We start from the raw sequence: 20,185 nt of genomic DNA on the forward strand, positions 1-20,185 counted from the left end.
TTCCATGTCATTGAAAGAAACAACATGATGCACTAAATTAAACAGTACGTAGTTAACCTGAACAGCTGATGTGATTTAAGTATAAAGAAAGCAAAGGGGAAGTAAATACTTGATATATGGTACCTTAAATTCCTTACTGGAGTAGAACTTCTCCATACATTGTTCTGATTTTATAGTCAACAGCTACTGTCTACATAAGTAAAAAATAAAAAGACAAAGACAGCCTTCCAAACACCTGTCTATAGCCCTACTAAATTCATCACAGGTTTAAGAAGATACTAATTCTTTTCAAATCCAGTGGAATCTAAGCCTATTTATGTTTAATGCTACCAGCTTTTTTTCTTTTTAGGGTATGTGACAAAAGTCAAAATGGAAGCTTTCTTGCTTGTTTCCTTCCCAGATAAAGACAACTCCCTGTACTTCATATGGGAAGCACATCACCTGCATCAAGGAGCAACAAAATGACAAATCTGCATTCCATCCTCACAGACATCCAGTACTACTCATTATCAGCTCAGCACATAATTATGCAGCAGGAGAGTAAAACTCTGACAAACACTTTTGACACCTCAACCAATCCTTCATTCTGTTTATAGAGTGGTCTTTTACATTATTTACATGTTAAAATCTTAAAAGTCAGAGGTAAGACTAAAATACTATTTAAGACAGTTGGGAAAAAGGATAAAGTTGCAAGTTTGTCATACTGTAATTTTCAACCTAATACACAACAAGAAGCAGCACAAAATGAAATATACATTTTTTTAATCAATGAACTAGAAAGCTTTCTGAGAAACCCAACAATAAGGAACAGATATCTACCATTTAAGATCATGAAAGGGTGAGTAGCCTTACTTCGAAACAGAAGAAAAGCAGCTTTTAGAGTTAAGCAGGATCTGCTTGCTGCCTGAGGTAAGATACCTACCCTGATCTTCAAGAATTGTCCTCATTTATTTGCAAAGAGGTAGTAATTTGAATTAGTAAACCATCGCAGTCAACTGGTACGTCAGCAGTAGCTGAGGCAATCCCTGTCTCCATCAAAACACATGGTAGCTTTCTAAAGTAGCTTCAGAGGTGTTTCCTTCTGTCTGCTAACTTAGAAAGGTTTCCTCTTACAGTACTTTTTTCACTATGCAAGATAGAATTCATAGTAATGTCTTCAGATACCTGAGTCAGCCCCCAAAAGCTCTATCTAAAAATCCAGTAGACTGTATCTAGTAATTTGTGGGACCAACAGCAGACACTAACTTCTTTTAGCAAGGCCTGGTCATCTGGCACTAAATCCTCAACAAGCCCTCTACTGACAGACAAGCTGTGATTTATAGTCCATTAAAATCAATTTTACATATAATGCTTTGTTTAATTCAAACAGGAAATAAATACTGGAAATCAACAGCAATTCCAGATACTAAATTCATGATTAATTTGGTCCTGGACATTCAAATGAGAATTATTGCTTTGTTCAGAAAGACTTTGTATTTGCTTAGTCTTACCCATTTCTAGATACTCGCTGCCAGACACTTGCCTTTTAATAGCAAGGCCAGATTTTGGTGGTTCCTCTACTATGTGCACAATAGCTCAAAGTTGCTTTCATTGTAATTGCTGTCCAATTGATTGATGACACTGGATTAAAAGCTACAGAGGAAATGTAATGGGTTTGGACCATGTCATATATTATCTCATTTTCTTTTAGTGTGAGAATCAAAAATAAACTCAGGCATCCTGGATGATCTGAAAAGTTCTCCTTAGCAAGACTGATCTTTGTTCTACTTTTTCCGTAGATCATAAAGATTTCTTATTCTGATAACTAGTGGGATTTTAATTTTTTTCAGACACAATGAATATGATTTATGTTCCTTTACTACACAGGTAAAATGCTTTAAATTCTCCCTCCAGAGACCAATCTTATTACGCAAAAGAATACTGCCTGGTACCATAATGGCACGGGCAAGGAACTAAAACAGGTGGATGCCCCACAGCAGTGCTCACAGCAAAGCAAGTAAGAACAGTAATAGTGGAACAGCACATCTGCTGTTGACTTTACCATAACATAACCTTTCCAACGCAACCTTCAAATCTACACTCGTGCCTAGATCCCCTGCAACTTAGTTTGCACCCTTCTCTTTTGTTTTTCATTTCTTTGCTTCCTGTGGTAGGCTTCCTCCTGAAGTGCCATGGTGGTACCAGGCTACAGGGCTGAGCACCTCTCGAGCTGCAGTAGGCAGCGTCTCTGATTGACGGCTGCAGAGCAGAGCGGCAGCGGGAGGCAGAGTCATCGCTGCTCAATGTTCTGAGAGGCCCTTTTTGTACTGAGCTAAAACCACCATGAAATATTTACGCTCACTTCTGCATGTGCTTTATTGTCTGTTGGATATGTGCTTAGGAGGAGTTTGCTTTACCACTATAATACTGCCATCAGTGTTATGATGCAGAAGCTGGTGAGTTTATGCCAACATTTAATTTTTGTTCTTAAATAAAGCTTTTTATCCTTACGCCTTGTCATTATCTTTCTGTGTATTATTTCTATACAACTGCATCATATATATTCACATGATCTGGCTGTACTTATTGCATGGAGTTCCATGAGAAATTAATTTGGTGCAATATAATTCACCCTCAGTACATAAAATAAAGTGGTAATAATGACATTATGTGGGACCTTTCCAACGGATTCATCTTTTCAGTGAAATGTAAAAGAAGTTGCCTACTACAAATTTCTTTAAATGGAAGAAAATATCATATAATACAGGTATATGAAGACTTTCCTCAAACCCTGTCCTTTTTCAAGCTGAGAGCCTAACCTGCTTAATTTGTCCCTGCAAACACTGGCCACTGCAGAAGATGCAGTATCGTTTTGCAATAATTATTTTGTACTTTAACATGAATTAGATGTAAGGGTCAAAAAAATTAACATCAGAGTACCAATTAATCTAGGATATTAATCATTGTTAACTCATCTAATTTTAAAATTAAACTGAATATTCAATCTGTCAACCCTTCGGAACATCCAATCTTTATGTTCAATCCTAGCAATTTTTTCTTTTTATTTAGAGAAAGGTTTATTATCAGGAAAGCATGTCACTGAACTATTAATGTAATCAATTGCATTTTATTTTCAAACCATTCTTGTACTTGACTTTACAAAGTACAAAATTAGACATAATTAGATAATTATTATAGTTTGGTTAGACTATACACAGTACTACCAGGTGAGTGAAACAATGTTATTTTGCAAAACATTATCTTGGGGTCCAGGCTAGAGACATGGCAAAGAAAGAAAGATAAGGCACAAAACCTTTATCTCTGTATTGCTGGTTCCATTTCAGCTGATATTAACAGCAGCTGAATAATAATCACAGGGACAAGCAGTGGCTGACTGCAAGTGAATGAAAGTGAAGTCTTAAAATTTCCAGACACAGAAATTCCTGTGCTAAGGCTGCTGCTGTCTGTGACACCAACTTGAACTTCCAGAGCATGGAAGTATGGCATAGCCAGGACCCAGTCTACCTTGCTGTACCTAACTGGGTTCTCTTCCCAATCAGCAATGGAATGAGGCAGCCAGGGAATGGGAAGTCTGTTCACTGCTGCACTTTGGAAGAGAAGGCAATCTACTGCTTTGGATTAAAATTTCAAAACTGGACAGCAACCAAAACTAACGAGTCGTACAGTGAAATGCCTGTTAAACTTGGTCTTGTAAGCAGGTAAACATAATTTCAGGAAGTGTATAACCACATTCTATTGTAAGGGACAGTTTCTGAACATGGAAATGTACAAACAGCTAGGGTACCTGACCTGCCAGCAGAACAAGTCTTGCTAGTGTTTGAAAAATAAAAAGAAGCATTTGAAAACATCAAATGATGGAATCAACTGTATGAAAATGCAAATAATTGTTTCTGCCTTACCCCAGAAGGTTATAGAAGGATGCAAAGTATAAAATGCTGTATTTTAAAATAAGTGAACTTTGTAACTTGTACAGGTTAGGGTAGACTGCTACTAAATACAGTCCTTTTCTCTAGGAATGCCATAATATCTTTTGAGCAAAGTTCCCAGTCTTTCTTCTACCATTTGTATATTTTTGAGTGGTATCAAGGCTGACAGATGAATACTTATTGTTGGTAAATCTTCAGCAAAACAATAAAGTTCAACAAAAAACTCAGATGAATTCTGCACTTTGGTTAGGTTAAGCAATTATTGATAACCTGAGCTGTTTAAAGAAATGCTGTTGCTAGTTCAAGAAATATTAAATACAGGAAAAGATGCAGCATCTCAGACTGTCAGCTGGTTCACTACTGGAAATTACTAGTCTGGAGAGTTCAGACATCATTAAAGGTGAGAATAATACAACACAGTCACGCTCCTTTCCCTTTCTTTTTCTCCTGTCTATATCAAATCAGAAATCAGAGCAGGATATGACCTCACAGGTAACCTACTTTCCTCTTCTGCCAATGCAGACTCTGTCTGTATGATATCATCCATTTCTGAGAGCTTTTCAAAGCCTGTTTTTAAAACATTCTGATGGTTTTTCCTTTGTTAACTTTGATATATTATTTTACAGTCTAACAGCTCCCTGTTAGTAAGGTTTTCCTGATAGTCAGCCTGAAGCTCTCTCTCATAATTCATTCTCTTAACTGTAAATTTCTTTATTCAGATTCGGTTCTATTTATGCCACACCAGACTGCATTGTTCTTCTGTTATTATAATATTATGTTTAGAGCTAAAGTATAATTTTTTCTTCCAATTATTTCTCTTACTGAAAGGCAAAATCTGAAACTGACACTAATACCTACATTACAAATTATTTTTGCTCCAAAATATCTGTTTGCAAATTTCTGAAGTTTAACTTATTTTATTCTCTCTTAGTTTTCATAAGTCTTCATAAATGAAACAATGTATTTTTGTTTTCCTTCATCTTTATACAGCCTACTTATTCATTACTACCCCTGAAGTTTATTAGGGATGCTTGCTTTCTTTTCCAGACTTGTGAAGATATTAAGAAAATACACGATGCAAAAAATCTTGTAATAGGACAATCTGTCCTCTTTGTACTTTTAATACCTTGAGTTTCCTTGGCTTATTTTTCCTCCCCTGTAGGTAACCCATACCTATAAAATATATTTAAGTAAGTTTTGTAGAATTACATTTATTTTCCTAATATAAGTTATTAATAAGTAGTTCAACTCTTCTCTTGAGAGCATATTACATTGCAGCATTTTTTCATTTTACAGTAACATCAAATTAGACTTTAGTGTTAAGTATTGCAGTTATGGCCTGACATTTACACAGTCACCTTTTCCTTCCCTTTCTCTATTTTCTATTGAGTTTTTACAATCCACAATTGCATTTGGAAGTTCACACCTTTACTTTTTTTTTCATTTAAGGCAGAGGCAATCTTACTTTAAATCACTGTAAAAAATAGTTTAAAAAAAAGTGTCATTTTTTCTGTCCCTGCAACTGCACATATGGCTTGACAACTCCTTAAGGAATGATCAAAATGAATCAAATGTCTGGAATTCCAGACAATGAAGGCAAAATTCTTCTTCAAAACCACAGTCAATTCACCATTATTCATGGTTCACACAAATTGCACACTCTGTGTTGACCCAGACTGACTACAGCAGCTATAAATGGTTTGAAATCAGTGCTGCACAAACACATGGATAAGGCCACAACCAAAGCCACATCTGGCCCCATAAGCCCCCTGGAATGGGGGTATACAATACACAACCAGCCGAGTGGATATGAAGCAGCTTCATGGGGCTGACTCTGTACACAGGCAATTTATTACACCCTTGCCTTCACTTCTAACATGCCCCTCTGCTCCCCCTGTATTATCAGCACCCAAAACCCCTTAATGCAATAGGGAAAAGTTCACTGATACTAGACTGGTGATAAAATTAAGTAAATAAACCACTCAATGCTAACAGTTTTTTGTGTCCTATTATCCCATGTGTTCTTATAGGAGAACTCCAAGTAGACTCTGTACTTGATGCAGTAAGTACAGGAGTCTTCATCATCTTCTCTAATATGTAGCTGAATGGACATCATCTGCACTGGAAATGCCACTGTCACAACTACAACAGTAGGGTGGCATTTCCTATAATGCTGTAAAACAAATAAATTCTAAGAGACAAGTACTTCTTTCTAGTCCTATTCCTCTAATCCAAAATTTAAAGGCAAAAATTTCCTAATACAGTGAAACAAAATCCCCAAGGAATTAAATTAAATAATGCTTTGCAAAGACTTACAGTCCATAAATCTGTGGAGCAATTTCCAGTCGGTTCAGATGCATGTACAGCTCAATATCATGTTTCTTCAGCAGATGATCCTGAATTTGATTTACTTTTGCTACAATAGCTATGGATGGCCCCAAGTCCTGTGGCCTTGCAAAGGGCATAGGTGTTATCATCACGTCTTTCTCCTGTAGATACAGAAAACAGGGTGAATAAAAGAACCCATGAAGCCTTTTTGTCTAAAGGGATTTCGTTTGTTGTAAACACTGGCTTCCAAATAAACTAATTTCTTTTATAGCAGAAGAGGAATCTCAAGTATCCACTTCTGCAGAAGATACTTTGGGATTCCCCTTCCCAGGAGTGCCAAGGAGTGCCCGTCATTCTGCACATCAATTTTTACGTGCATGCTTTACTTTTCATGCTCTGACAAAGTGTTGACAGCTTTATTTTAGCTTTAATATCAGCAGTCTGAGTCAGTCCAGAATAAAGCAGATGAATGGTAACTCAGTAGAGAATACATGCCCTCAGAGGACAATAAATTGCATACCAAATAGGAAGTAACTTACTTTCAAACAGTCCTTTCTAAACAGGCTTCCCTTGCTCAGAAAATCTGGTGGCTGCACCTTAAAACCTACACATCTTTGATAATGCATCAGAAACTTTTAAAGGAAAAAAGAAATAGAACAATGGGACAGCAGTTGGTTGGACCTGAGGGCTGTGCAAACTATGCCATGATCTACAACACAACACACATCAAGTGAAAACCGGTGGAGTATTAGCATCCTTGAAAATGGTACTGCTTTAAATTTGTTCTTCTTGCAAAAGAGTTAAATATTGAAAAAGAGACAGAATGCCAGAAAGAAATGCAGCAAGTAATGAACTGCACCAAATAGGAAACATGTAAAAAGGAGAATGAGAAATAAAAAAGGACAAGTCAAAACTATCAAGAGAAAGATAGGGGGACAGGGAAACAGAGAATTAATCTGTTAGGAACATTGTTAAGGTTATAAAACAGGGAAAATTGGAACAGTAAGAAGAGAAGAATTTTGCAATGACTTTGCTACAATCTGTCATCATGACCTCTGACCCAAAAACTTCAGTTTGAAAAACAGTTGCTGTTTTTCTACACTTTTGCTCACTATATTAATAGAGAAGCATTATCCAGATCAAAGGGTTAATCATTTCAGGAGACTTCATTGCATTTTACATTGTTAAAATACAAATTCACTTGTTTCAATATCGTGAAAAGAGCATTATTTTTAACTATCAATAACAAAGAAAGTTTGTTTTCATTGTATAAGCTGTTCCCAAGATAGTTTCCTATGGTTATTTCAAAATCCCATGGTTTAATAATCAAATGGGCAGTGAACATTTAATAATGTCTACCAAAAAGTATCTTTTTTATGTTGATCTTCTTTGCTTGAAGTACCTTTTCTTAATGGTTTGATTTCTGTACTGCAGAAGATATGGTAGGATGTTGAACAGTGATTTCTATATATTTCTATTTAAGGACCTGATTGATTATAAACTGTATCTTAAAATCTGCTTAATTGTTGCTTTGCTATGGCAGTTGCAGCAAAGGGACTGATCTGTCTATTATAGCGTGGTAATTTAACCATGATATTGTGGTACCAAGACATATTCATTTAAGATACTCTAGAAAATCACTTGAAAAAAGCTCCCTCAGATTGTCAAATAAAGCTCACTGACATGGCATGCATTCATTCAAAAGCTTTGCTATTCTAACAAAAAAAAATTTGAAATAAAACATCTAGTGTCTTAGAGGCTAATAAGCAATGCTGTCACTTAGTTAAATACCAAGGCTCTTCACAGCTGCAGGTACATTGAGAAAGGATATTTCTCCTACTTATTTTTTAAATTATTCTGTTAACTTCTTTCTTACCAAGTTGGGCAGCGTACTTTCTACCCTGAATTTTATTTCTTCACTGTATGGCTATTTCCTATCATTTCAGACCCATTTCACTACTTTCTTGGTCACATGCTAGAATGCAAAATATTGAAAATAGGTATCTACTAATCTTCTTCTATACATAAAACCACTCTTAAAGCATGATATGGTAACATTGCCTTAATGTTAAATGTCATTATATTAATTTTTTTCATAAACATATGAATTTATCTTTGAAACCAATCATAAAAGTCTGTAACTCTATGTATTTGTAGACTGTGCATGTTCTATCATTTGGCATGCATCTGGGGTATGAACTTTATTGTGGTTTATTCAAGTTGACTTTAACTTCAGCTTGACCACTTCATGCATTCATAACTGATGATTCAAAAGACCTGTGTTTTTAAGCTTTTCTTTATTGTAGGCATAAAACCTTATATGGAAAGCTCAGCATCAGAATCCCTCTGCTTATTTGAACTTGTAATATGAAAAGACTAGCTATTACTCAGTTTAGTCTTTACACCATTAGTTGTCTGTGGGTTTCAAGCCATCTTTACAAAATTAGAAGACAGATTATTAAACCCTGGCTCAAGCGTGGAAAGATTGTGAATATCAAAACTAATGCAAGCTTCCTCTGTGCCAAAATTGGAGTTATTTGCCACTTGCAGCATTTGTGCACCTTGGCATAATGCAGCACTGACACATTGCTGACTGTCAGACTGACTGACTATCAAACATGGCTAAGTGCATCCATTAGTACGTGCTGGCTTGCCATTTCTAAAAGCACGAGATAAGTAAATGGTATCCATCAAAATGCAGTTTATCAGCATCTCAGAAATTAACCCTATTAACAGAAATCTTCAAGGCATGACAGAATCTGTGAGGAAGCAGCTGCAGCCAGTAACAAAGCCTTGCCTGTCCATGCCTCCTGATTCCGTCTACTCCACCAAGAAGCTTGGTGGATGACTAGAGCACAACAAAGTCATGTCTGTTGTCTCCTCTCATGCAATTTGGTTGAGAAAATGACAATACCTCTAGTCAGCTGAAATTGCTCCAAAAATCACATAGCTGGTGTGAAACAAACAGCCCAAACAGAAAGATGCTCAAATAAGCTAATAAAACCAAGCCGCCAAAATGTTTAACTAGGAATGACTCACAGTGCCTGTGCCTAAAGCCAAGTGGCCAACCAATACTGTGCTCCTGCTCATACTCACTATATAATTATTTGCCATGTGAGAGAAAATACCCGTTTTCTTTTTGTCAGCTTTTAACTCTTGCAAAAATATTTGAGTGCATGTGTTTAGTCATCTATTACTAACATGAAATACAAATGGTCAATCCTAAAAGGATGTGGTTCACAACAAAAAGACAAAACGAGGGATGGCTCAGAATGTGCTATTTGTTTATAGGAAAGCACCAGATTCACCCCTAAAAGCAGTTTAAATATGAATACCAGTGAAATGCAGCTGAAAACTTAAGCTAAATATTAGGAAGAGTCACCAAGTTCTGTCACAAAAACATTACATACCACAACATGAACTGGCATGGCTGGTAGTCGATACTAATACAACTTATATATTCATGCATTTAAGAAACAAATGCTACAGCAGAAAAGAGAGGCTAGGACATAGTACAAGTATGAACTGCAGACAGATTTCTCTCATTAACCACTAGGGAATGGAGTAGCTGGAGCAGCTCCTCTAATGGCAATTGGGAGTAATGGAAACAACTGTTAGAGGCTGTAAAATGTAACACGTCTCTCAGAGCACATGCTTTCATTGCTTCCTTTGTGAAGATTCACACTTTATTATGTAGCTAACCCTCAAAGTCATGACTGTAAAAGGCATATGTACAAGAAAGGATTATTAAAGATTATACATGTTTGCAAAGAACAAGAACAAACAACTAGATATTAATCCATTCTCTTCGCATTGTTAATTTTTTATGCCATGAAAGGACTGGAAAGGGCAATGTAAACTTTCACCTTCTACCCAAGTACTGCAAGTCTGTAAGCAGACCTAGTTATTTCCTGGAATAACATTCAGTCTCAGACTTTACTTCACAGAAATTGGAACAAATACATTTGAATACACTGGATTTTGAAAAGCTACACTCAGAGAAACATATCTCACAGCCTTGTTATTGAAATAAAAGTGCCAATGTAGTAAAATTTGTATCTCATATGCTTTATCCCTAGCTACTGAAATTATACAAAAATCCAAGTAATTTTTAACTGTAGATAACTTAGGCCAAGAAGTCAATGCTCCATATCTGATAAAATATATAATACTTTAAATACTTAAAGAAAATAGATGCTTTTAAATGAGTCTTGGATGAACAACTTTTTCTTCATTAGACTGACAAAACCACCATTCAAACTAGTACTCCCTAATTACAGTTTGCAACTATAGGTTTTGGTGCACACATATGGACATCCAGAACCAACCACATTCTCATTAATTTTTTGTTAACTCTAGATATTGTCCTCATGGTCTATGCAAAAAATGCTGGAGTGAATCAAGATGAAACTAAGTTTGGAGGCCAACTCTTTTAGGATATAATACACTGAAAGTCTCAGCAGTACTCATAATACCATTAACAATATTTTGCTAGAGCCTCCATACATACCCTCCATCACACAAATAATTTTTCAGAATTATAAAAAAAAGGGAAACTTAAAGATGGAAAGAGAAAGGAAAAGAAATAGTCAAAGGAAATCTTGAGCAACTGACTGAGAGAATTGTTCTTCCTGCCATGCATGAAAACATTTAGGCAAGGTCTCTAGAAGGTCCTTGCAAAGGAGAGTTCTGCAGAACTAAACTCAGGACACTGCAAAAGCTTTATGAAAGCAGCAACATACTAAATTCAGTGGTATCTGTACAGATACACAAGAGATCTGAAGGCACAGACATTCCCTCTGTTTGAATATCCTGAGGTCATGAGGAAAAAAATGAACGAAATGGAGTGATTATGTCAGGGAAAGATACACCCTGACCTTTGATAGATAGTCTATGGTTAAAGTTTCAGTTTCACAGCAAATTGTCTGCATTGTAAACAGCTGAAAATAATTCAAAGCTTAATACTTTACCTACAGACTTTTATTTAACATGACATTTGCACAGGTTTTGGACACAGAAGTGCCTATGACCGGCAGTCTTTTAAATGCTATGCAAGAACATCACTTATATACAGAAAAATCTGTGCTTGCACACTTGGCTTTTGATTATCAAGTGATCTTTCAACAGATAGGAGGACACTCCACAAGTGCTTCTGATCAGACTCTGAAGAACCTTTAAAGATTGTAAACTTGTTTGAGACTGCTTTAACCAAGTTAATAGATGTCTAATTAGCTTTAAATAACATGAATCATATTAAAATCACATTTGCTTAAAAACACAAGTACATTTTAAAGCAATATTTACCTTCTGACTGTCATGCTCAAAAGTTGAAAACCAGTGCTCTGCTGTTTTCATAAGACGTGTGAACATTGCACTGAAAGGGAACAACCCAGAAACTTGGTGTTAAATAATGGTGTCAATTACAAATAAGAGCAAATTAAATGTAAAGAAACTTGTTAAAACTTACTAGGCATCATGTTCCAGATATTCAGGATTCAAAAGAACTTTCATTTCCTCGCTGAAAAAGGCAACAGTGAACAATCCAAATGTGAATGTTTATTTTTGGTCAGCGTTCTGCATGTACTATTATGTATTTATAAGCCAAGTTTCATATAAAGTGCAAATGAGAAAACTAGCCTTTTTAATTAAAAAGAGCAACTCCATTGAACAAATGAAGTCTTTCCTTTTTATAAAGATCAAAAACAAATTAGCTGCCTTGTCTGTACTACAATGAAGTAACCATCTAATTATTCCAAATAACAAATTACTGAATGTCACAATGTATTATTTGAATATGCTTGATCTAGAATAATTGATTGCTGCACAATCTATCACTGTTTGTCCCAAACAAAAAAAAAAAAAAAAGGTTACTGGTCAAATATGCAGTATCAAAACATTAATTTATTTTGTTTTAATAGCCTGTATTTTTATTGTACTTTAACAGCAATTAATCAGTGACAGCACCTCTTTTCCATCTACTTTGCTGCTTAGCTCTACTTTTTCAGTGGGGATGGAACAGAATGCTGTACATAACACATGGTTATTTTAAGTTACTTAGCACTGAAGAGCATCTTCTAGGTCATTTTAGGATATCTAAGGACAGACATCGAATAAAAACACACACTTGTAAATAATCATCTTAATGCTTAACCACCTTTGGGCAGTCACATGGAGAGGTACCTACAGAGGTTATATTATATTGCACACACAATTAAATTGGTTTTTATTCACATATGGACTCCAGAACAGAGTGAAAAAAACCCAAATGGAATGTCCTAAATATCACAAGAATGAAACTAATTTATTTATTTTTTTTTAATAAAAACAAAAGCCTTACATATGGGGCAAGAATAAAAGCAGACAATCATGTGTGATGACATATTTTATATGTATGAATATGACTGCGTGCATACACACATAAACACTTTTGAAAGAAATGGAGGCTCAATAGCTTAACATAATGTTACTACAAAGGCAAAGAATAGTTGGATATCGCAGCTACAACACTGCAGGTGATGAAAGAAATACCAATCTCAACAATTTGTCTTCACTGGTTATTTCCTCTTTTAAGATATGAGGAAAGAGCGTCGGTGGTAAGATGTCTACTCTGTGAGTGTAGCTCACTAATCTGTCTCCTCTCTGCAATGACAAAACCGAAACCACTTCTGGAAATAAGGATGAGGTGGAACTGCAGGTAGGTATGTAAGCTTTTAGATCACGGTTTCCCTTAGGTTTCTTGTCTCCCCATTTTTTCACAAGCCAATGTCTGTGAAGGGGCCAATCTCAGAAGCTGTAGTAGGAAAGACGAAATAAGGATATTCCCATCAAAGCGCAAGGATGAAATGATGTCTGATATTAATTTATGAAGTATAAACAAAGAATTATGGAACAAATATTTTTAAGTTATAGTTCAGCCAACTTATGTTTTAAAGAAAATGGATTTTATACAAATAAGATGCAATGCTTGCCTTGGTTGTGCAGCTTCACTGGCATGTGAAAAAGCCTGGTGGTCACAATGTAGGATAAAGACAATGGGAGCCAGAAGTTCATGCATGCCCTAAATAGAAATGGAAAAGCAAAAGTATATTTAGGTTTTCCAGTCATATAATAGTTAGTTCCTAATGCACAGCATAAGGCAGACAGCAATATTAGGTGCAGACTAACTAAAAGCATGAACATTCATTCACATTCTTAACAGAACAGTTTCATAATCAATGGCTTTTATCTCAAATCCTGATTAAATCCAAGTGTTTATTCCTCTATAATATACAGAAACAAGTTAGTCTCCCTTTTTCTAACACAACACACAACAAATTGGCAATGGTAGGCAACCCTGCACCTGGCATTTTACTTCAAGATCTATGTTCATAAATATGAATTTTATTTATGATAATTATAATAATGATCTACAGTACTGAGATCTGCAATAGGGAAAAATTACAAAATGTAAAATTATTTTGTATTTTATAATGTTCCAAAACCGTAGACAAAAGTGTAACAGTAGGCTCCAAAGGAGACAAGAGTAGCTATTTGGGAAAGAAAACGAAACTTGCATTTCTAAGGACATGAAAATTAAAATATGTTTTTGGGTTTTTGGGTTTTCTTTCTTTTAAGTTGTTATGTCAACACTCAAAATAAACTCATTAAACACAATGCATAGAAGACCTGGTACTGTTCCACTGCAGAGTACTACTTACATATGCAATCTACATTAAGATACAGAAAAAATATAGAAATATGCAGAAATCTGAACAAAAAAAAAAATGGGTGGGCAGTTGAGGACTTGGGCCAGCATTAGAAGCATGTCTGGGCCACCCAGGAGCGTTGGGATCCCAGTGTTGGGACTAGGACATCAGGGAGGAGCTACGCAGGCTCCAGGCTGGGGCAGGGGTCACCCATACAAACGAAGGGAGGGAAGCCCTTTGGTGATGGAAGGAATGTGGGAAGAAGGATTGAGATCTGTCTGTCTCTGGACACAAGATCACTTTAAGGGGACGGCATTCCTGACCTCTGCTCAAAACCATCAATTACAGCTGGGGCTTGGTGCCAAGTCCCCAGGCTACCCCTGCTGGGACTGGCTCTGGATGGAGTCCTTACCCAGCTGTAGGAGGAAGAACCTGCTGCCAGCAGTGCTCCAGTTCAAGGGTGCAACTATTTCATCAAGTGTAGCCTCAGTCCTGACTCCAGGTGAGTGCTCTGGGCACGCAGGGGTTCCAGGAAGACTATCTCATCTATCCTGCTGCAGAAGGAGCACTGTGGCTGGTTCATCAAGCTCAACAGCATTTCGGGTTGCTGTCAGGAGTCAGATGATGGGTCCCCTGATAGGAGATGTTCTACTTTTAATGGCTGCAGTTCCAAGCCAGGAAGCCTCTGCACTTGCTTTTCCAGCCCTTTCAGTGATGGACAGATGTGAACACTGGAAGTGTTACATGCTTGTAAGCGACCTTGCTGCTTTGCTAGTGTATCAGTTGATATTCCATACAAGAGTATTCAGCACCAGGAAGTTAGCTTATCAGCTTCATATGTACTGAGCAGATCCACTAACTACTAAAAACCTTGAACTTTTATTGGAAATAATGGGCATTTTCCTTAAGTGGTACGAACTGACCCAAGAGGCAGATGCAGAAGCCCTCTCTACATCATTAACTATCTTGAGTATGCTTGGCATAGCTTTTGACAATTTTGACAAAAGTTGTTAGTGGGGATGCTGTAACACGTGTATCAAACAACGAGGCCTGTGGAAAAGAAATATATATGGACCAATTCTCGATAGATGTTTCTGAGATGTTTATTTCTCCAGCCGCATGGCCGGGGCTCTGCCAAGGAACTGCTCAATCCCGGGACCCGAGGGTCCTTGCCCACGCAGGGGAACACAAAACAACCAATGGGGAACGAGGCTGAGCAGGGGCAGGGAAACCCCGTGTCTCCCCCCCAGGGCCCCTCTCCCAGGACCACATGGCAGAGGGAAGGGACCCTGACAAAAAGTTTTCACGATCTCTCTGTGTGCTATCAACTGAAATCCTAGGAAATTTAATTTTAATTTCCTAAGGACTGAGATGACTGTTATAGCCTCAATGGTGGGCTGAAGTTTGGATGTTTTCTTTCCCTTCCTATTTCTGAACCTCTAGGGACTACTTTGAAAGATGAAGTCTAAAGAAAAATTCATTTAGGAAAACCAAAACCCAAATACAACCATTTTATTTCAGAAGCTGATGTAAAACACCACAAATGGGTTAGATTACAAATTGTCAAGTTTTGATTTCTTAAAATACTATGGTCATGTCAAAGGACAAAGGTCCAGCATTAGACAATATATAAGTGGCAAAAATATTTAAATAACCAGGGTTGTACTTCCACACACAGAGCCCTCAGTTAATTAACAGTTCCATGAACAGTTACATGTCTAATCTTTTATTCGCCCTGATATACTAAACATGAAATAGGAGAAATGGAAATGCCAAAAAACTTGACTATCTAAAAAAACTACCAACTAAGCTGCAAACATATAAGCGGAAGAAAAAGAAAGAGGACATAAAATAAGAATTAGTTATAAAAGATAAAAGCACATCACACATTCTTCCAACATAATAATATATCAACTCTATAATAAAATAGAATCATAATGTGGCTGCCCACATATAACAAAATCAAAACAAACAGATGATGAAATATCAGGATTTCAAAAAGATACCTCTGATCTTTCAGTTACAAGAGTACTTCAAATGTTTAGAGATTTTTAGCTTGGCAAGAAACCTACCAGTGTAATATGCATACACATATTTTTTCAATGCTACAGTTTACTAAAACTCTTTAGTGCTAATAAATAAGTTGACAGAGCTCAGATAATTTTATGACACTTCCCAGCTACAACAAAATATTGATTCCATAATACAGTCTATGGTTTAGAAAGAAAACCAGAATTATAGCCTTTTTACAAAGACAAGTAAATCAATGCATTTCAAAATTATACTGACTTCTCTAAGGGCAATCAAATCATGAACAAACAATAGCTAGCCTAGTGATTTAGCTTAATTTTCACTATTTCTTTTCAGTGTAACTAGGACCAGAACTTTGTCACCACTCTTATAGAAGAACTCTAAGAGTAGCTTTTACATATTCTTAAGTACAATACACTATTCTCTTTAGATTTTATATTTACAGCTGTTATTTAAAAATGCAGTGATCCCAGGGAAGATTCTGCCTTTAAAATCTGTAATACAGCTCCACGACATTCTACTTCATTTGACTAGGGACAGAAATACATTTTTCCTTATCAAATAAAATGTTCCTTCAGGCTGGCCAAAAAACCCCCAGAAACCGTACTACAAAGATAGCTTTCATGCATATATGCATATTAAACAAACATTATTGATTGCTTCTTGTAAGACTATATGCTGATGCTATGTAATAGTTTCAATAGAATGTTTTAAGTATGCAAATTGTCAAGGAACTATAATTTTTCCAAATATTTTGGAAGATAACATCGGGTAGGGACAGATGCTGACAGACAGAAGTATCAGTCTCCATTCATTGGCCAAGTTTTATAATTACAATGGCAATTGTATCTTTTGTATATGGTCATACAAATGAGACAGAGGAATTCTCAAGGACGACAACAGAACCAGTCCCCATGATGGAAACTGCAAATGAAGACAAGCTCCTTAATCTGGGCTTTGTATTCAGGTCACTGTGGAGACAACAACTTGGAGGTGATCTGTTACCAATGAATAAATGGAAACCTTCATTATTTTCTCAAAAATATGCTAGGCTTTGCTGTAGTGGAAATTTTCATGGGAATTGGGGCTTGAGTCTGGTAAAAACACTACATCAGGGAGACTGACTTCTAGATAGGTATTTGATAAAAGAAGGAAAAAACATATCCTGTTGCTACCAAAGGCTATTTTTTTCAGCTAATTCAGAGAAGGGTAATGGTGGACATGAAAAAAATGTTATCTAGAAAGAGAGGAGCATGGGGACAAAAAAGGAGGATCTTATTAATAAGCTAAAAGGAGCATTATTGTTTAAAAAAACCAACCAGACAAACCCACCCTTTTAAAATGAGGTAAGAAAAACGCAAAGCTCCTAATAAAAGTAACACATGTCCACAACAAGAGAGGAAAACCACAATCATTTGCTATTTGGCACAGCACCACAAGACTTGGGTGATATACTAAACACAGTTCAGAGAGGTTAAATCAACAGTTTTTCATGATGCAAATTCACTTAATTTTCTGCACTTCCTCTCCCCTTTTTCCTGTAGCAATCCCTTCCTGGAACTACCACACTACTGATGCACACCAGTTGAAAACAGAGGTAAAGAAGTTTTCTTTGTCAACAGCCTGTAGGCTCACAAAATTGAACCTGTTCTTTTATCCGCCTATGTTCATTTAGCCCACCAAGCAGTCTTTATTAAAGCTGAGGCATCAGGCAGTCAAAGTTCATTAATACCATTTATATAATCTCTGCAGTTTCAATTAACTCAGCAAGACATTCTACTACATGATAACAGTCTCATTAATTCAATAAAATCCCATAACTATTAACAATATGGTCTATGTTAAACGGGGTGTCACCTAGTAGAAAATAATAGCTTTAACAGCTTGTGATGAAACGCAGCACTTTTTTTTCTTTTTAAATTTGATCTGGCTAAATATTCCATCCCTATATAGAAAGGTATTATTTCTTGGTAAGGAATCAAGAGGATTTTAAATATGAGCAGAGGGTAATTAAGTCCTTTTAAGTCATATCAAAGAGTAAAATAATACTTCTTGTTCAATAAATGATAGACTAAATTAGCTAGAATGTGTTCTTCCATTTTCCCATCATCAGTCCTCTGGCCTATATTCACTAGAAAGAGGAGACTGAATACTGCAAAGCATTTTTTTAAGCAGTGCCCTTCAAAATACAGCTCCTAGATCTCATTTTTATTGTCCTTATGCAAGACCATTCCTTGCTCACTGTCTGTCAAACATGAAAAATAACCAGTTGATAGATGTTTCATATGTTTGATAACTATATAGTCCATTTTTTATATAATCTCTAAGAAATTCTTCAGGAGTAACTGTTCCTTCAGCTCACATGTTCTTTGTTTCTATGAAATAACCCTATTCCCTGGCTTGAGGACAGGGTGATCACAGACTATGTCTGAAAGCATAGATTGTTTTATAAAAATCTTCACATTTACTGAATCTCTGTATTTTTGTCTTAACAAATTTCCTATCTACCTGAAGTTGGCTCCTCTACAGTTTATCCTTTGTCCACGCACACAAAGTATCCCTGGGTTTGTCAATCTCTACTCAGCCTACAGATAATTGTTTGAAGAAACAAATACAAATACACTTGGGTTGATACTCTGCATATTAGTCTTGCTACATGAATACAGTATAGTGTTTATAGTTACTTCAAAACCTTCAGAACAAATGTGAAATAAATTAACTTACTAACTATGTGGATACAGACTTAGTGCTACTTAGGCCTTCTTTACCATTTTATCAAAAATGGTTTGAGCAGACTCTCCTTTAAGTACCCCTGTAAGTGGTATTTTGTAGCACCCTTATCCTTCACTCAGGATTTTGTCAGCTGCATTGTACTTGGGTGCTACAAGGTTAGATAAAGATCTATTTGCTAACATACTGCATGGCTTTAGCACTTCGGGGAAGAACTTAAAATATTACATAAAACTTAAAATAGTAAACTTTGTCTAAATTTCAGAAGTCACTATTTATGCTTTTTGTTTATTCAGTACCATTTAAAATCCTGTGGCATACTATCTTTCTTCACCTAAGCAGAGAAAGCCTTTCTTTGGTTTTTTCTTTCTTAACCAATGACAAAGATGTTTATAAAGAAATTTAAAGTTAGAAAACTTAGCAGCCTTAAAGAAAACAATTTGAGGTACTGTGTTATGAGGAAAAAGCATATGTTATTCAATGAACTTACTTACCAACCAGCTGACAAGCAGCTCTTTGATTACTTCAGCATTATGATACAACTTCAGATACAACAGAGGTACATTATTGTCAAACCATATAGAAAATGTTGAGTCAATGAATGCCACCTGTACAGTATTTTCATTACCTGTTTATAAAGCAACTGCTCATTTTCTCTGGCATAGCAGAACAGAACATCTGTAAGAATTTTCCTTACGTTCTCTTGCTGGAAATACTGCATTTCAGGAAAGCTGAAAATGAAGCAATACAGCAAAAGTAAACAACAGAGTGCACAGAATGCCAGTTGCTGGTCTTCTAGAAGAGGTTTTAGGTAAGAGCCTCTCCCTTGTCTGCTTTCCCACTGCTCTGTGAATTGTGGGTGCTACTAGAGTAAAATACTTCTAAAGATTTATTACATTTGTTTTGCAACCGAAATTATAAACCATGTTCTTTAATATACACCAGTCTGCTACACAGGTATGATGATATCACAGTTATATTTAAATAACTAATCCCTTTTAATCTCATTAAAGCTAGAGATCTGAAAGAATGAAATACAATGGAAGAAATGGAAGAATGGATGAGAATATGTCAGAAGATGCATATACACAAAGGTTCAATATTACTTTAATATTTGAAAGAATATTATCATTTGATGACAAGATTATTTAATTATCTCATAATTGACATGAAAACCAGTATCCTAAAATCTAGTATTTCTTACTGGTATCTGTTGCAATATAACACACTTAGACATTTCACTGTCTTTAACAGCTGTTGCAAATAAACTTTACAACTACAAAATAATCTGGCTGGGCAAATATCCTAAGTGAACCAGAATGAAGTGGATCTTGTGTGAGAATAAAGAAAAAAAGCTTCTGGGAAAATCCTGTTATATGCATACCGAAAATGTAAATATTTCCAGTCTGTAACTACTCTGAAGCAACTCTCACCTGTGCTTCCTGCTCCTTGACTAATGGAGGGACAAAATAGAGTGGTTATGCA

The 20,185-nt window shown here is 36.1% G+C and overlaps 1 protein-coding gene across 1 annotated transcript in view; it reads right to left on the minus strand.

The window, feature by feature from the left end:
* TBC1D5 (TBC1 domain family member 5) overlaps positions 1-20,185 on the minus strand; it is a 317,175-nt gene that overhangs the window by 115,696 nt on the left and 181,294 nt on the right. The window contains exons 9-13 of the mRNA XM_082289383.1: positions 19,329-19,431; positions 13,223-13,311; positions 11,722-11,772; positions 11,559-11,628; positions 6,243-6,415 (exon numbers count right to left, since the gene is read on the minus strand). Of these exons, the coding sequence (XP_082145509.1) occupies positions 6,243-6,415; positions 11,559-11,628; positions 11,722-11,772; positions 13,223-13,311; positions 19,329-19,431 (486 nt within the window). The remainder of the gene's footprint in view (positions 1-6,242; positions 6,416-11,558; positions 11,629-11,721; positions 11,773-13,222; positions 13,312-19,328; positions 19,432-20,185) is intronic.

Source organism: Coloeus monedula (assembly GCF_965178545.1).
Source record: "Coloeus monedula genome assembly, chromosome: 1".
NCBI lineage: Eukaryota > Metazoa > Chordata > Aves > Passeriformes > Corvidae > Coloeus > Coloeus monedula.